This window comes from Lepidochelys kempii, chromosome 3 (genome assembly GCF_965140265.1).
Source record: "Lepidochelys kempii isolate rLepKem1 chromosome 3, rLepKem1.hap2, whole genome shotgun sequence".
Classification (NCBI taxonomy): Eukaryota; Metazoa; Chordata; order Testudines; family Cheloniidae; genus Lepidochelys; species Lepidochelys kempii.
Genome location: NC_133258.1, coordinates 167,178,101 through 167,191,672, shown reverse-complemented (window position 1 = coordinate 167,191,672; position 13,572 = coordinate 167,178,101). Strand labels below are relative to the sequence as shown.

The window sequence follows — 13,572 nt, the reverse complement described above, 5'->3', positions numbered from 1 at the left end:
CCTTCCTAAATGAAGTACTTCTTTGCATCCCATTGTAAACTTATACACCAAAGAGAACACAAAATGCCCCTTTTTTTTAAACTCTAACGGGCGCCTGAGCCCTTAATCCATGCAAGATATGTTAGATCAGGGGTCCTCACAACAAATTTTTTGGTGGCCTCAGAGTGCGGCCGCTCTGACACTTTTTCCTAAAATACTTAATTAACTTTGGGGAAAACAAATAAATATACATATATACATGTCCGAATCATTGTAATTTATTTATGTAGGGTGGTTTGGGTTTTTTGGGTTTTTTTGCAGACTCAATAATAAAAATAATGTACAGCTGTTGCCATGCTTTACTGGACCTAAACAGAATAGAAACACAAATAAGGTGCTTGTTGTCTTTTTTTCTTGTTTCTTTTGCTTTTTTTGGTTGCTTTTTTTTTTTTTTTTTAAGACTTCCCAGCTACTAAATCTGCTGTGAAAAGTACTATTAACATACAAATAAATATCACTTCACAGCAGACTTACTCAGCCCTGGCAAGCCTGGGGACAAATTAAGTCCTGAATGAGGAGGTGGGTATGGAGGCAGTAGGGGTCAGGACATGATGGGGCACTGGGGGGAGGCAGTGGGTGCCAGGAGTGATTGGGGAGCAGTGAGCTCAGAGCCAGAGCCTGCCACGAAAAGGCTGGGGAACAGAGCCTGAAGCCCCATGGCTGGAGCCTGCCACGCACCACCTCCGGGCTGAAGCCTGACCTCACTGCCCCCGGGAAGGTGGGGAGTTCACTGGCTGCCTGCTCCTCCAGCTTTTTGTGCCTCCGGGGGGGGTGGGGGTGGGGGAAGTGGCAGGGCCCAACTACTGCTGGTGGCCCTGGGGGAGGGGCCGCTGCTTTCTCTCTCCCAGTCACCTCCCAGCAGGCTGTGGCTGCAAGAAAAGCCCCTGGTGGCTGCATTTGAGAAATGCCGTGTTAGATCCATGTGAAATGGAAAAATGTATTGAAATCTTTCTATAGGACCCGCTACCATAGTATCTAATTTACTTGGGAAGGGCTTAGCTCTACAAAGGAAGGGCCCTAGTGAACTTCATGGAGATATCTGCTCTTCCCTTTTCCCTGGTTAGGAGAGATTCTGCTTGGCTTTATCATGGAAAAGCTCTCAACAAGAGCTAAAGACATTGAATTAGTCTGACCTCCCCTGGGAGTTCATTCCCCAGCCTGATCTATCTCAACCAGGAATGTATTCCCTCACTCATCCCAGGTTCTCACACTCACTTCATCCAGGACGTTTATTGCCCAGAAAAGCACAGTTGTCTCATTGCAGCACAGATAAAGATTGTCACTGATGTAGAGAGACATCATTTGGAATATGAAGGGCATTTCACATCAAATTCTCAAACTAGTGAAATATAGCCTAAATGAACCTACTATAAGGTGGATTCACAACTGGCTGGAAAACCGTACTCAACTATAGCTAACAGTGGTTCACAGTCAAACTGGAAGGGTATATTGAGTGGGGTCCTGCCTTGGGTCTGGTCTGGTCTATATCTTCATAAATAATTTGTATAATAGCATACAGACTACACTTATAAATTTGCAGATGATACCAAGCCAGTAGAGGTTGCAAGCATTTTGGAGGACAGGATTAGAATTCAAAATGATCTTGACAAACTGGAAAAATAGTCTAAATTAAATAGGATGAAATTCAGTAAGGATAAATGCAAAGTACTACACTTAGGAAGGAATAATCAATTGCACAAATACAAAATGGGAAATGACTTCCCAGGAAGGAGTACTTCCAAAAAGGATCTGAGGGTTATAGTGGATCACAAACTAAATATAGGTCAACAGTGTAATACTATTGCAAAAAAAGTGAACATTCTGGGATGTACTATGAGTGTTCTAAGCAAGACACGAGAAATAATTCTTCCATTCTACTCAGCACGGCTAAGGCCTCAACTGGAGTATTCTGTCCAGTTCTAGGTACCACACTTCAGGAAAGAGGTGTAGAAATTGGAAAAAAGTCCAGAGGAGAGCAACAAAAATGACTAAAGGTCTAGAAAACATGACCTATGAAGAGTTTGTTTAGTCTGGAGAAGAAGGGGAGGGAGGGTACAGTACAGTCTTCATGTATGTAAAAGGTTATTAAAGAGAAGAGAATAATAAAATGTTGTTCTTAACCAGAGGATAGGACAAGAAGTAATGGGCTTAAATTGCAGGCAGGGAGATTTAGCAATTTTTCCTGTCAGGGTAATTAAGCACTGGAAGAAATTGCCTAGGGAGGTTGTGGAGTCTCCCTCATCAGAGGTTTCTAAGAACAGGTCAGACAAACATGTGTCAGGGATGGTCTAGATCAGGGGTGGACAAACGGTGACTTGTGAGCCACATGTGACTCTTGCTTTTGGAGCCTCCCGCCCCCAATTCCCCACCTACCAGACTAGGGCGCAAGAGCTCGGGACCTCTGCCTTGTGGTGGGGTGGTGAAGTAGGGGCTTCTGCCCAGTGGGAGGGGGACCTCGGGGCTTCAGCAGGAGCAAGGCTGAAACCCAAGCCCCAGCAAGCACTTCCTGAGGTGCTGAAGCCTGGACTCCCAGCACGTGTGCCCCGGCTCTTGAACTTCTGAAGATCATTGTACCTATCCCACAGTCCGTCTCTCGCTAGGTGTTGTGGGATGACGGAGCAGATCACAGCGCATCTGGGGACAGTGCCCATGATCATTGCTTTCTGTCCCATCACTCCATGGGCTTCCAGCTTTCTTTCCATTCTTTGGCGTTTTTTCAATGGCCCTTCTTTACTGTGCACCCTGGCATCTTTGTGGGAAGGGATGGATCCTGCACTGCTCTCCTATGCTCTGTTAACTGTCAGGAAAACATCACAGATGGCAGTGCAGTTAATCATGAAGTTCCTAACTGAAGACTCGCAGGCACCCGACATTCTACACGCTATGGATAGGAGCAACTTTAGGTTGCTTTTGGCATTCACAGAGTTGCATATGGTAGACCATCGCTTTTGAGCTCGTGAAACAAACACTGAATGGTGGGATCGTATCATCATGCAGGTGTGGGATGAACAGCGGTGGCTATAGAACTTTTGGATGTGGAAAGCCACCTTCCTGGAACTGTGCGCGGAGCTCGCCCCAAACCTGCAGTACAAGGACACTAGAATGAGAGCTGCCCTCTCAGTAGAGAAGCGTGTGGCAATTGCTGAATGGAAGCTGGCAAATCCAGACTGCTACTGATCAGTTGCGAATCAATTTGGAGTGGGGAAGTTGACCGCTAGGACTGCGCTAATGCAAGTGTGCAGGGCAATAAATCACATCCTGCTACGAAGGACCAGGACCCTGGGAAAATGTGCTCATGAAACCTTACATGGGACACCTGGACAGCAGTAAGGAGCGGTTCAACAACAGGCTCAGTAGGTGCCAGATGACAGCTGAATGGGCCTTTGGCAGATTTAAGGTGCACTGGCAATGCCTTTATGGCAGGTTAGATCTCACTAAGGATAACGTTACTATGGTCATAGCTACATGCTGTACATTGCATTATCTCTGTGAAGCTAAAGATGAAAGGTTTGCTCAGGGTGGAGTTATGAGGCAGACTGTTTGGCCACTGATACCAGGGCTGTTAGAGGAGGTCAGAGAGGAGCTATTTGAATGAGGGAGGCTTTGAGGCAGCACTTTGACAACGACCACCAGTAATGTAACATTGAAGCAACTCAGACAGAGAGATACATTACATGTAGTTTTCCTAGGGGACAATGGTGACATCTGGGGCCTTGTATTTCTGTAATAAAGTAATTAAAGTATCTGTGTAGGGATGAAAGAACCATACCCACAGAACTACAAAATTAGTTACAGCTTCCCACCACTCACTGAACTTTAAACAAAAAAATAAACACAGTAGCATGTCTCATAGAACATTTATAATACATGAACAGTTCACAAAGCCTCATACTGAGGTAGAAACAGCTTTGTAAAATGATGTACATTACATATATTCATAGACATTACAATGTTTTAAAGTAAAAGAACCCAAACATACAGATCTGCAGGTAGGAAGATGACAACCGCATAAAACTGCATCATTTTCCCCCCAGGCAAACGCGAAAGTTACATAAAATAAGGGCTTCATGAAGAACACACTGATGCACGTCAGTGTGCTGTTAACTTAAGAGCATTCTTGTCCTATGACTTATTAAAGAACCTTACATATACTTTGCTGCAGTCCCTTTTCTAGCAACAACTCCTTAGGACTGCAATGTTTTTGGATTGAAAATTTAAACTATAGAACACAAAACAATGTTTTAAGTAGTTAAAGTCTACAAACTCTGAAAGCAAAGTGAAAAGTGTATGTCATAGATTTAGCAAACCTACCTTAAATTTGAGAGACCTACATGTTAAAAGTTTAATTACCGTTATGCAGTGATGTGGGGTGATTGATATTCAAAGATTTATTCAAATACTGACTACCTCTTTAAAAAATGGTGAAAGATGACAAACTCAGTAAGTATTCATATATTTGCACCAGAAACCATGACAGGAGGTACAATAATTTGGTTTTACAACTCACTTCCCAACTTTGTTTCTACTTACAATATTCGTATCTTTAAAAAGACTGAATGCACATAAGAGTATACTGCTAGTGGTCAGGCAGCTGAACTTGTAAGCAGAACAGCAAGATTATTTAAGTGCTTCTCATTAAATAGATACGTTTTCTCACAGGACTAATATGCTGTTTCTTTTAATGTTGGTTTAATAGAAGCCAAACCCAGTTTTTCCACTGATGAAGTCTAGACAATAGGTACAGACATGTCAAGTAGGTCCCCTCAACGATGGTTACAAAATTAAACTCATGGTGTGAGAAAAGAATCCTAATATAACCTAAAGGTGTTGTGTTGCGTTTTTTTAAATGAATACTCAGATATACGAATGGAAAAGGTATCAGGCTCACATTTATACAATATCGAAAGGTATCCCATATAGGCAATTAATTTCACAAACTAAAGGTCATAAGGAAGAATCAGACCTTATCAGTAAGGCTGCATCAGGCCTGGAAAGCTTTCAGGACTGTCTCAATTCAGGCACACGAAGAACCCCTCCTTTCCATCCATGAGGAGAAATAAAAGGTTCAAGTAGAAGGCTAAATCAGTCACCACAGAATTGAGTAAGCAACATAAAAATCAGAATTCTAAGAAGGCTAAATAACTGATGCTGTGTTATGAAATAAACCCAATGTTTTAATATGCTGTTTTAAATACCCTTAAATAGAGCATTTCATCACATGAAAAATCAGCATGTCTAGATATAAAAATTCAGGAAAAAAGTTCCCTATGGCAGAATAGGTTAGCATGTGCATTCTAGAAAGAAATGTTGTTTCCCTCTTAACTACCCATTGAGTTACTTGATTGCCTACTTTTCAAAGGTGCTAAGCAACACCAATTCCAACTGAAGTCAATAAGAGCATTGGTGCTCAACACCTTTGAAAAAAGTCAGACCAAGAGTTAAAAGTTCAGTTAAAAGCCAGTACTACTTATGTAACATAATTTTGATGGGAAAAACTCTCTATTACCACCCATTTCATTTTATATTGGATTTTAAAATAATCATCACTAAAAATCAGCACCTAGCTTTTGAGGCTTCTTTTGAAAAGCCATAGAGCCCTCCCCCCCCCCCCCACCATTGCATATTTAGGGTCCAATCCTGCAAACACTTATTCACAGGCAAGTAACTTCACTCACACAAGTATTCCCTCTGAGTTCAATAGGACTACTCAGGAATATAAATGTTTGCAGTATCAAGCCCCTACATAGTTTTCCTCAGGCTGTCTCAATTTTGATCTACTTCTACTTGTTTACTACACACCTCTAGGAAATGGACTCTAAAGTAAGTATATTTATGAATGAAACATTTTACCAGATATAAGATACTCTACCAAGTAACATTTAATGGGAAGCAAACAAAAACAGACACTGGAGTATACTTTCCTTTTTCCTAAAAATCAGTGTTCCATGTTTTAATTTATAATAAAAAAAATAAAAATAAAAAACACCCCACACCCAGGAATGCACAATGCAGACAATTAGCTGCTTTCCTGTTCCACCTGGTAAAGTGCTTACTCATATGAGAGTCACTAATTTCATGCTTTAAAAAACGATTTATGCAATAATTCGAGAAAGCTACCAGTATTCTGGAATTACGGTCTTCAGAATTAAATCAAGTCTGCATAAATCAGATTAAAAGATTGAGATGTATTGCAAGTTATCAGGTTACAGTTTGGGCTAATTACAGCAACATGAATGTACAAATCATACTGCCACTGCTGTACAACTCCCACTTTGGGCCTAAAATGAAATATATACTGTACTCAAGTCCGAGGAGGGAAAAGTTTTTTTCCTTTTATTTAAAGATAGCCATTGCCTGCAATGGACATAGCACTAGAAAAATATGACTTCTGGCACAAACAGATTAAAAATTTACAATGGAATGAGTGTCTACATTTCTAGACCTATTCAAATGTATTTATCTGTGACTGTTACCTAAAAAGGACAATCATGTCAGGACTAGTAGCCTCTCTATAAAAAGCAAAAGGAAAACGAGTAGTCGTGACTTTCAGTACTACTATATTTTTGGCAATAAACTGTTTTATATTTTGTTAGCGATAGTTATACAGCAGGACCTTGCCAATTCCCACTAGTGACTGGGAGACCAAATACAAACTATTAACCATACTAGTCAAACAGCTTACAGTAAAAAAAAAAGCAAGGTTATCTATTTCAAGTGCACTTTGTTCATGTCAGAGGTGCAGTTTGACAATGTTTCATTCATTGCACATTAGTGAATATATGGTAGTATATTTTGCAAACAATCTTAATGTAAAACCTCATTATAATGCTTTGCTGAGAAGCTGAGGAAGCCCACTGTCACAAACAGGCCTGGTCCCCCTCTGGAAGGGCACCAGTCAGTTGTGAACCACTTATGAGTGGGTATTATAGGGAACATGAATTAGAGATGTGCAAATTAGTGAAGAGCTCTATATTGAAGAGGGGGGAAAAAACCTACATTTCCTTCACTAACCAAAACATTTTAATACAAAATATATTAAATTTAAATACTGTTTAAGGCCTTAAAAACACAGTATGCAGTAAATCCATAAATAAGGCCAAAACGGTCCTTAAATAATCCTGTTGTGCCTGGCTATTGCAGCACATATGTAAAAGGAGCCACTGTTGGAAAACAAGCCATTTTACAATTGTGCACCTCTATAGGGCCTTCATCAGAAGATCTCAAAAGGTCTTTAGAAACTAATGTATTAAGCCTCAATACCCCATGAGGTAGGTATTATCTGCATTTTAAAAATGGGTAAAATGAGGCCAAGAAAGGTTAAGCGACTAGCCCAAGGTCACACAATGTAAGTGGCAGAGCTGGGAAAAGAACTCAGTCCTTCCAACTCTCAGTCCCATGCTTAATTACCAATCATTGTTTCTCGTTGTAAATATGCAATTCCAAAGGTGGATTTAAGGGTACATTTTGGCCTGGAACACAATTCTCAGCATGGGACCAAAGTCCCTTAGTGTCCTCTTTTATATTGCCTTCTGTTCTCCCCAATACCCTGCTGACTCAGAGTCAATAACCCAATTCTTGAGAAAGTATGAGTTGATGGCACACTGTAACAGCTTCTTCAGAGCTAGTCTATTTAGTTGAGTTAAACATTTTTAAACTGAATATTTACAAATTCAATAGGTAAAATTCTTTGACACACATTACTTTAAAAAGGGTAAAATATATTAGATGAAATCCTGGCCCCACTGATATCAGTGGCAAAGCTTCAGTTGTCTTCAATGGAGCCAGGATCTCACCTACTGTAAAAAGTACTTACTGCTGCATTGAGACTATCAGCAAAATTTCATCCAAGTGAATTTTTACTACAGTTATAATTTAAACTCTTGACACCCAGGAAATAGAATGCCAATGTTGACAGATGCTCCACTTTAACAATGCTGGTTGGCATTACAATGATAAATACTAACTCCTTTAAATAAAGGTTCCAACTCCAATGTTACAGCACTGGAACTTAAAGGTTCTAGCAAATTCTTACATTTACATAATGATCTAATGAAATCAAGAGTGCAACTGAACTTGTGAAGAAGGAAGAACACTGAATGCATATTTTATGAATTAGCCAACAATTAGTTACTTTATCAGTCACTTCATCTCTCAGTCTGATCAAAGGAGCATACAGCAGGTTGAACTTACATTTTAACAGAACATAACTTTCACAACCGATAATTTTTACAGCCAATTTTAATTACCCCATAGCCCCAGTGGGGAAAAAAACTAGACAGTTTTCTATCAATCATGTGATATGTTTCCTTTAAAATATGCTACTATTTATGCTATGCAATAAATCCACCAAAAAAAGCACTCACATAGTTCACTGTATAAGTGTAAGGAAAAAAGTGTGAAACTGACAAAGCGGTTTTAGTTTGATGTTATTTCCATAAAAACATTCTATGAACTTTGGTTTTCATATGGGTTACAAACAATATATTAAAATATCTACAAATCAAATATTAAGGGAAAAGAGTAGCCCCAATGAGAAGTCTAACACAAACTGAGTTCCAATTTACTTATCCCTCAAGCAGCTTTTCAGGGGAGAAAATATTTTAATTTGAAGCAAACTAGTTTTCCAAATTTTTTTTACAGCATTGGCACACTTTCAGTGCCATTTATTACAAAGTCAACACAAACACATTGTGTCATGACAATGCTAATATGTTCTTTAAAACAAGCATCCTAGATTTAGCAATGTGACAAGAACAGGGACTTCCGCAATTACACTGCTTGACAAACTTGCATCTCAAATATTACTCTTCCTCTTGCAATAAAGCTGTAGTAGAAGCCATCAAAACTCAAACAGCACAACTTTGGGAATTACAAAGATGATTCAAATTGCGTGTCTGGGTCATCATCTGCCTCTAGCCTAACAGCAGGTATACTTTCAGATTTAGTCCTCCTAGTTTTATGGTGTGGAGAGTCAATGATTATTTCTGAGCATGAAATAGCAATTGAAGAGGTCTTTGCGGTCTTCTTTTCAGTACTGCCTTCTGCTGTCCCACAACACTGCTTCAGAGCACACTGAGTTCTGCAGGGAAACTCACATTTGCCAACACCTGATTCAGAGCCTACACTGGCAAACTCAGGCTGAATTGTAGTGGCATGGATCCCTTCATCATGAAAAATCTCCTTAATGTGCTTTGCCACTTTCATGTATGATGCAGGGTCATGACATTTTATGTGAGCAGTACCAATGATCCTGCTGCCTGCCAGCTGCCAAACATGTAGTTCATGGACTGCTTCAACTCCTTCAAGTTTACGTAGTTTCAAGTTCAGAGAATAAATATCAATTTGTTTGGGAACAGTTTGCAAAAGGATAAGGGCAGATTCCTTAAGTAATGGATAAGTTGTGTAAAGGAGTATACAAACCATTATCAGACAAAGAGAGGGATCTAAATACAGCACCCAGCAGGGACCAGCTACATGAATACCCTCTTGTGTGAGCAGATCAGCACTGTCAAGCAGTGGGGCTACAGTAGCATTTTCTATGCAATGGCTATCAATACATGGATTAAAACAGGACCCATCTTTGGGGCATGGATTCCAAGAAAAGTAAAAGACTGAGGCATTCACCACCACAATCACTGAACCCAAGGCATCTCCAAGCACATGCAGAAAAACTCCACGCATGTTAAGCTGTCCACTGGAATCTTCTTCGACCTCAACGTCCAGAGAGTTAGGGCCAACGCTCCCATTCGCTTGTAGTTCTGCCTTGCCATCACCTGCAAAGAAAACAGTAAAACAGTTACATGCTACATCACAATATTAGATACTAGAAACATTTTACTATATCATGGTATTAACTCACAGTAAGTTTAGAAACCACATTACTACAGTGAAATATTGTAGCAAAGTGACTTCATTTAGGTTTTTGTTTTTTAAAACCTCTACCACGGCACAATTCAGCTACAGTTATACCCCAGCAATTCAATTTGTGTTCTTGGAGCAGAACAGTGGATGGAGAAGTGTATTTATTGATTATCTGTACAGAGTAAGTTGTGAAACTGTTGTCCCTTTCTTATTCTACTATAGAAAGCACAAGTCTGTATAAAACAGGTAAGAGAAAAGATGTTGTAGTTTATTCAAAGGCCTGGTCTACACATTAGGGAGGTATGTGTGTGTGTGGGGGGAAATCGATCTAAGTTATGCAACTTCATGGATAATTTAGCTGAAGTTGACTTACTTAGATCGACTTACTGTGGTGTGTGGTGTCTTCACCACAGTGAGTCGACTACTGCCGCTCCCCCGTTGACTCTGTCTGCGCCTCTCACAGAGCTGGAGTACAGAAGTTGATCGCTGCCCGCCAATCTGGCAGGTAGTGTAGACATACCCAAAGAGGTTCAACTGAGTGAGGACACTATAAACTGCTCTACTTTCAGAGCAAAATGCACAAAAAGCAAGCCAGCCAGTCTACCACTTCCACAATAACTAGGAAAGAAAGTCTGCTGGCCACTGCTGATCAGAAGAGAGAGAAATATACTCATATGTACATTTTATAATTTTGGAAGGTACTCAGAAAATGGGGACCACAGAAGAACTAGATGAAGAGACAGACAGATGGCTCATACATAGAGGGTAGTTGGTTAGGAAATTAGAATGTAGATTGTTAGTGCTCGTCTGCACTAGGATAGGACAGTGTTAAAACACATGTTAACTAACACAATGTTAGACAGATGTTAGCCCTTGTCTATGCAGAGTAGTACCACATTTTAAGTTTATCAGGTGGTCATGCTTAACCCCAATATTTATATAATGTTTTCTAGTGTAGAAGAGACCTATGACAGTATAGCAGGCATGTAGTGGATACTACAAATTTCAGAGGTATATGGTGTTCAGGTATGACAAGAGAGAATTAGTATTTTTCAGGGAAATTTAACTCTGCATTTTCTGATCTAATGAGGTTCTGTCAGATATACTTAACTTTAACGGCCTAAGGATTTTTACAGAGACAAGGAGGTAATATCTTTATTGGACCAATTTCCAACGGTCAGAGAGACAAGTTTCTGAGCTTTCCCAGACCTGAAGTACAGCTCTGTGTAACAGAATACCTCTGTGTAAGCTTGTCTCTCAAACCAACAGAAATTGGCCCAATAAAAAGATATTACCTTACCAACCTTGTTGCTCTAACTCAGTGAGTTACTTATGTTGAAACTAGGATACTTACCTAGGAAGTGAAATAACACTAAGGCTTATTAAGTGGTCAAGTTAATGCTTAAGGTACTAGAGCAACCTTCCTATATTGTCATAAAGCCCATCTTTTAAAAATCAACATACAGCCCAAGTACACAATGATTAGTGGATTGATTTTATGTTACGCTAGACACTTAGAGAACAAGAATCTGTAAAGTAATTCATTGTTTACCTGACAGGTGTCTGGCAGAGAAGCATTTCCCCCCAACCCACACTGAAGTCTGCTGGATTGCCAAATAAGGGCACAATGCAGAAAGCAAGTTGTCAGAGAAAGAGCGTGCATGAGTGTACTGAGTACCTGTGGATCGCCTGACCGGCTAATATAGGAACAGAAACTGTTGCCGATATATTACTACATAAACAACTATCTAATGGGGGAGTCTCTTACCTTTCTTCCACCAGCATGCAGGTGGCCTCCAAAATCCACTGCCCTCTACCAGGTTACTTGACAAAGTCTTATCTCCCTTACTTTGTCCTACTTCATCTCCTCTGAGAATGAGGAAGCGAACCTCTCCCCTACCCACCTTCCAGTCTGACACTGGAGTGTCTACCAGCCCCCCTCCTTCCTAAATTTGCTAGGAGAGATTTCCCCCCCGCCTCCTCCAGACCGCAGGCTAAGGGAGGGCTCCTCCCGGAGGCAGTACTGCTTACCTAGCTTCTCCTGGTTGACCCCATTGGTGCTGCTGCTGCAATTCTCCACCAGCGTGTTGGTCTCCTCCTTGCGCAGCACAGCATCCCCTTCCCCGGAAGATCGCTCCAATTTGGCGCGGCTGCCGCTGCGGTGGTGCTGGCTCCCCCCATGCGAGTGCCCGTGCCCGCCGCCTCCGTGCTGGTGGAAGAGGCAGAGCCCCAGCAGATTGACGAGCAGCCCGGCGGCCCCCACCCCAATCACCACGAGCGGCTGCTGGATCTCGTGGGGCTCGGTGAAGCGCTCGATGGCCTCCAGCAGGATGGTGAAGCAGAGGGCGGTGAGGAAGACGGCGTTGACCAAGGCGCCCATCACCTCGGCCCGCACCCAGCCGAAGGTGTTCTTGTGGGTGGCGCGGGTGCGCTGGGCGAAGCGCACGGCCACCAGGGCCACCACCAGGGCCATGACGTCGGACAGCATGTGGAAGGAGTCCGAGAGCATGGCCAGCGAGGCGGTGACCCGGCTCACCACCACCTCCACCACGAAGAAGAGGAAAGTGAGCGCCAGCATGCACATCAGCCGCACCCGGCGGTAGCGGGGCTGCCGGGGCTCGCCCGCCCCGTTGTCCGCCATCCTCGCGCTCCGCCCCGGCGGGGAGGGGAGGGAGGCTGAGAGGACCCGGGTCTCGGCGCTGCCGGCTGCGGGGTGAGCCCGCGGGAGGGCGGGGCGCTGCGAGGGGACGGGGCGGCGGCGGCGAGCTCCGCACTCACCTGGCCGGGCAAGGAGCGCCGCGAAGGAAAAGCGAGAGGCGGCGGCGGCGGCGGCGGCGGCACGAGCCGGGCTGAGCGGGGCGCGGGGCGTCGGTCTCCAACTCCCCCGCCTCGGCCGCTCTTTGCAGACGGTTTGAAACGAAACTTTGCACCCGAGCCCCCTGTTCTTTCCACACGGAACCCCAGCTCACCGCCTCCCCCCGCGCGTCTTATTGGCTGCGGCCCCAGCGGTGGCGGGGCGGGGCTGCCTCACATCTTCTCCCCGATTGGCCCGCAACCCTCACGACAAGCGCTTGGCCGCGCCCCCAACGCGGCGCCCATAGGCTCCGGCCGCCACCTCTCCCGGGCCAGAAGCGGGGAGTAGGCCAATGAGGCGGGGCGAGGAAGCCGATTGGACGCTTCTCCCTGTCGCTCTTGCGGTGTCCCCTTAGCCCCGCCCCCTCCGAGAGGCCGTTTGCGGGACTGGTGCAAAAGGGGGTTACGAGGGGCGAGTACCGTCCTGCCGCGCCCGCTCTCCACACGGCCCGGTCGGGCCTGAGGGCGAGGGCGGCTGCTCGCTGCCTGCCCGGCGCCACTGCTGGGCTGGGAACTCGCCCCACCCAGGGAGCGTCTGCACGGAGCCGCCCCTCCCGAGCGGCGGCAGCCCCGCGGCACTGGGGCCGGCCGGCCGGGGGGGGCCCGGGTCCCTTTGAGCACGGAAATACCCCCCCCCCCGCGCCATGAGAGCAGCGCCAGGGGGTGGGCAAAGGGCACCCCCCAGACATCTCGGGCTTCGAAGTGAGCCCCCCCGCCCCCCCCCAGGCATCACTTGTCTGCAGCTCCCCGCCCGCGCCGGGACTTGGGCACCCCCAAACAAACCGCACCGCGGGGGGCCGAGCCCCTCTAGGAGACACG

The 13,572-nt window shown here is 44.2% G+C and overlaps 1 protein-coding gene across 1 annotated transcript; it reads right to left on the bottom strand.

Annotated features, from left to right (window-relative positions):
- Window positions 1-4,178: 4,178 nt before the first annotated feature.
- SLC30A1 (solute carrier family 30 member 1) lies at window positions 4,179-12,630 on the bottom strand. The gene is made up of 2 exons (XM_073338949.1): window positions 11,932-12,630; window positions 4,179-9,812 (listed from the first exon to the last, which is right to left on the bottom strand). Exons 1-2 carry the CDS (start codon window positions 12,539-12,541, stop codon window positions 8,908-8,910), a joined length of 1,515 nt encoding a protein of 504 aa, XP_073195050.1. The 5' UTR covers window positions 12,542-12,630; the 3' UTR covers window positions 4,179-8,907.
- Window positions 12,631-13,572: the final 942 nt, after the last annotated feature.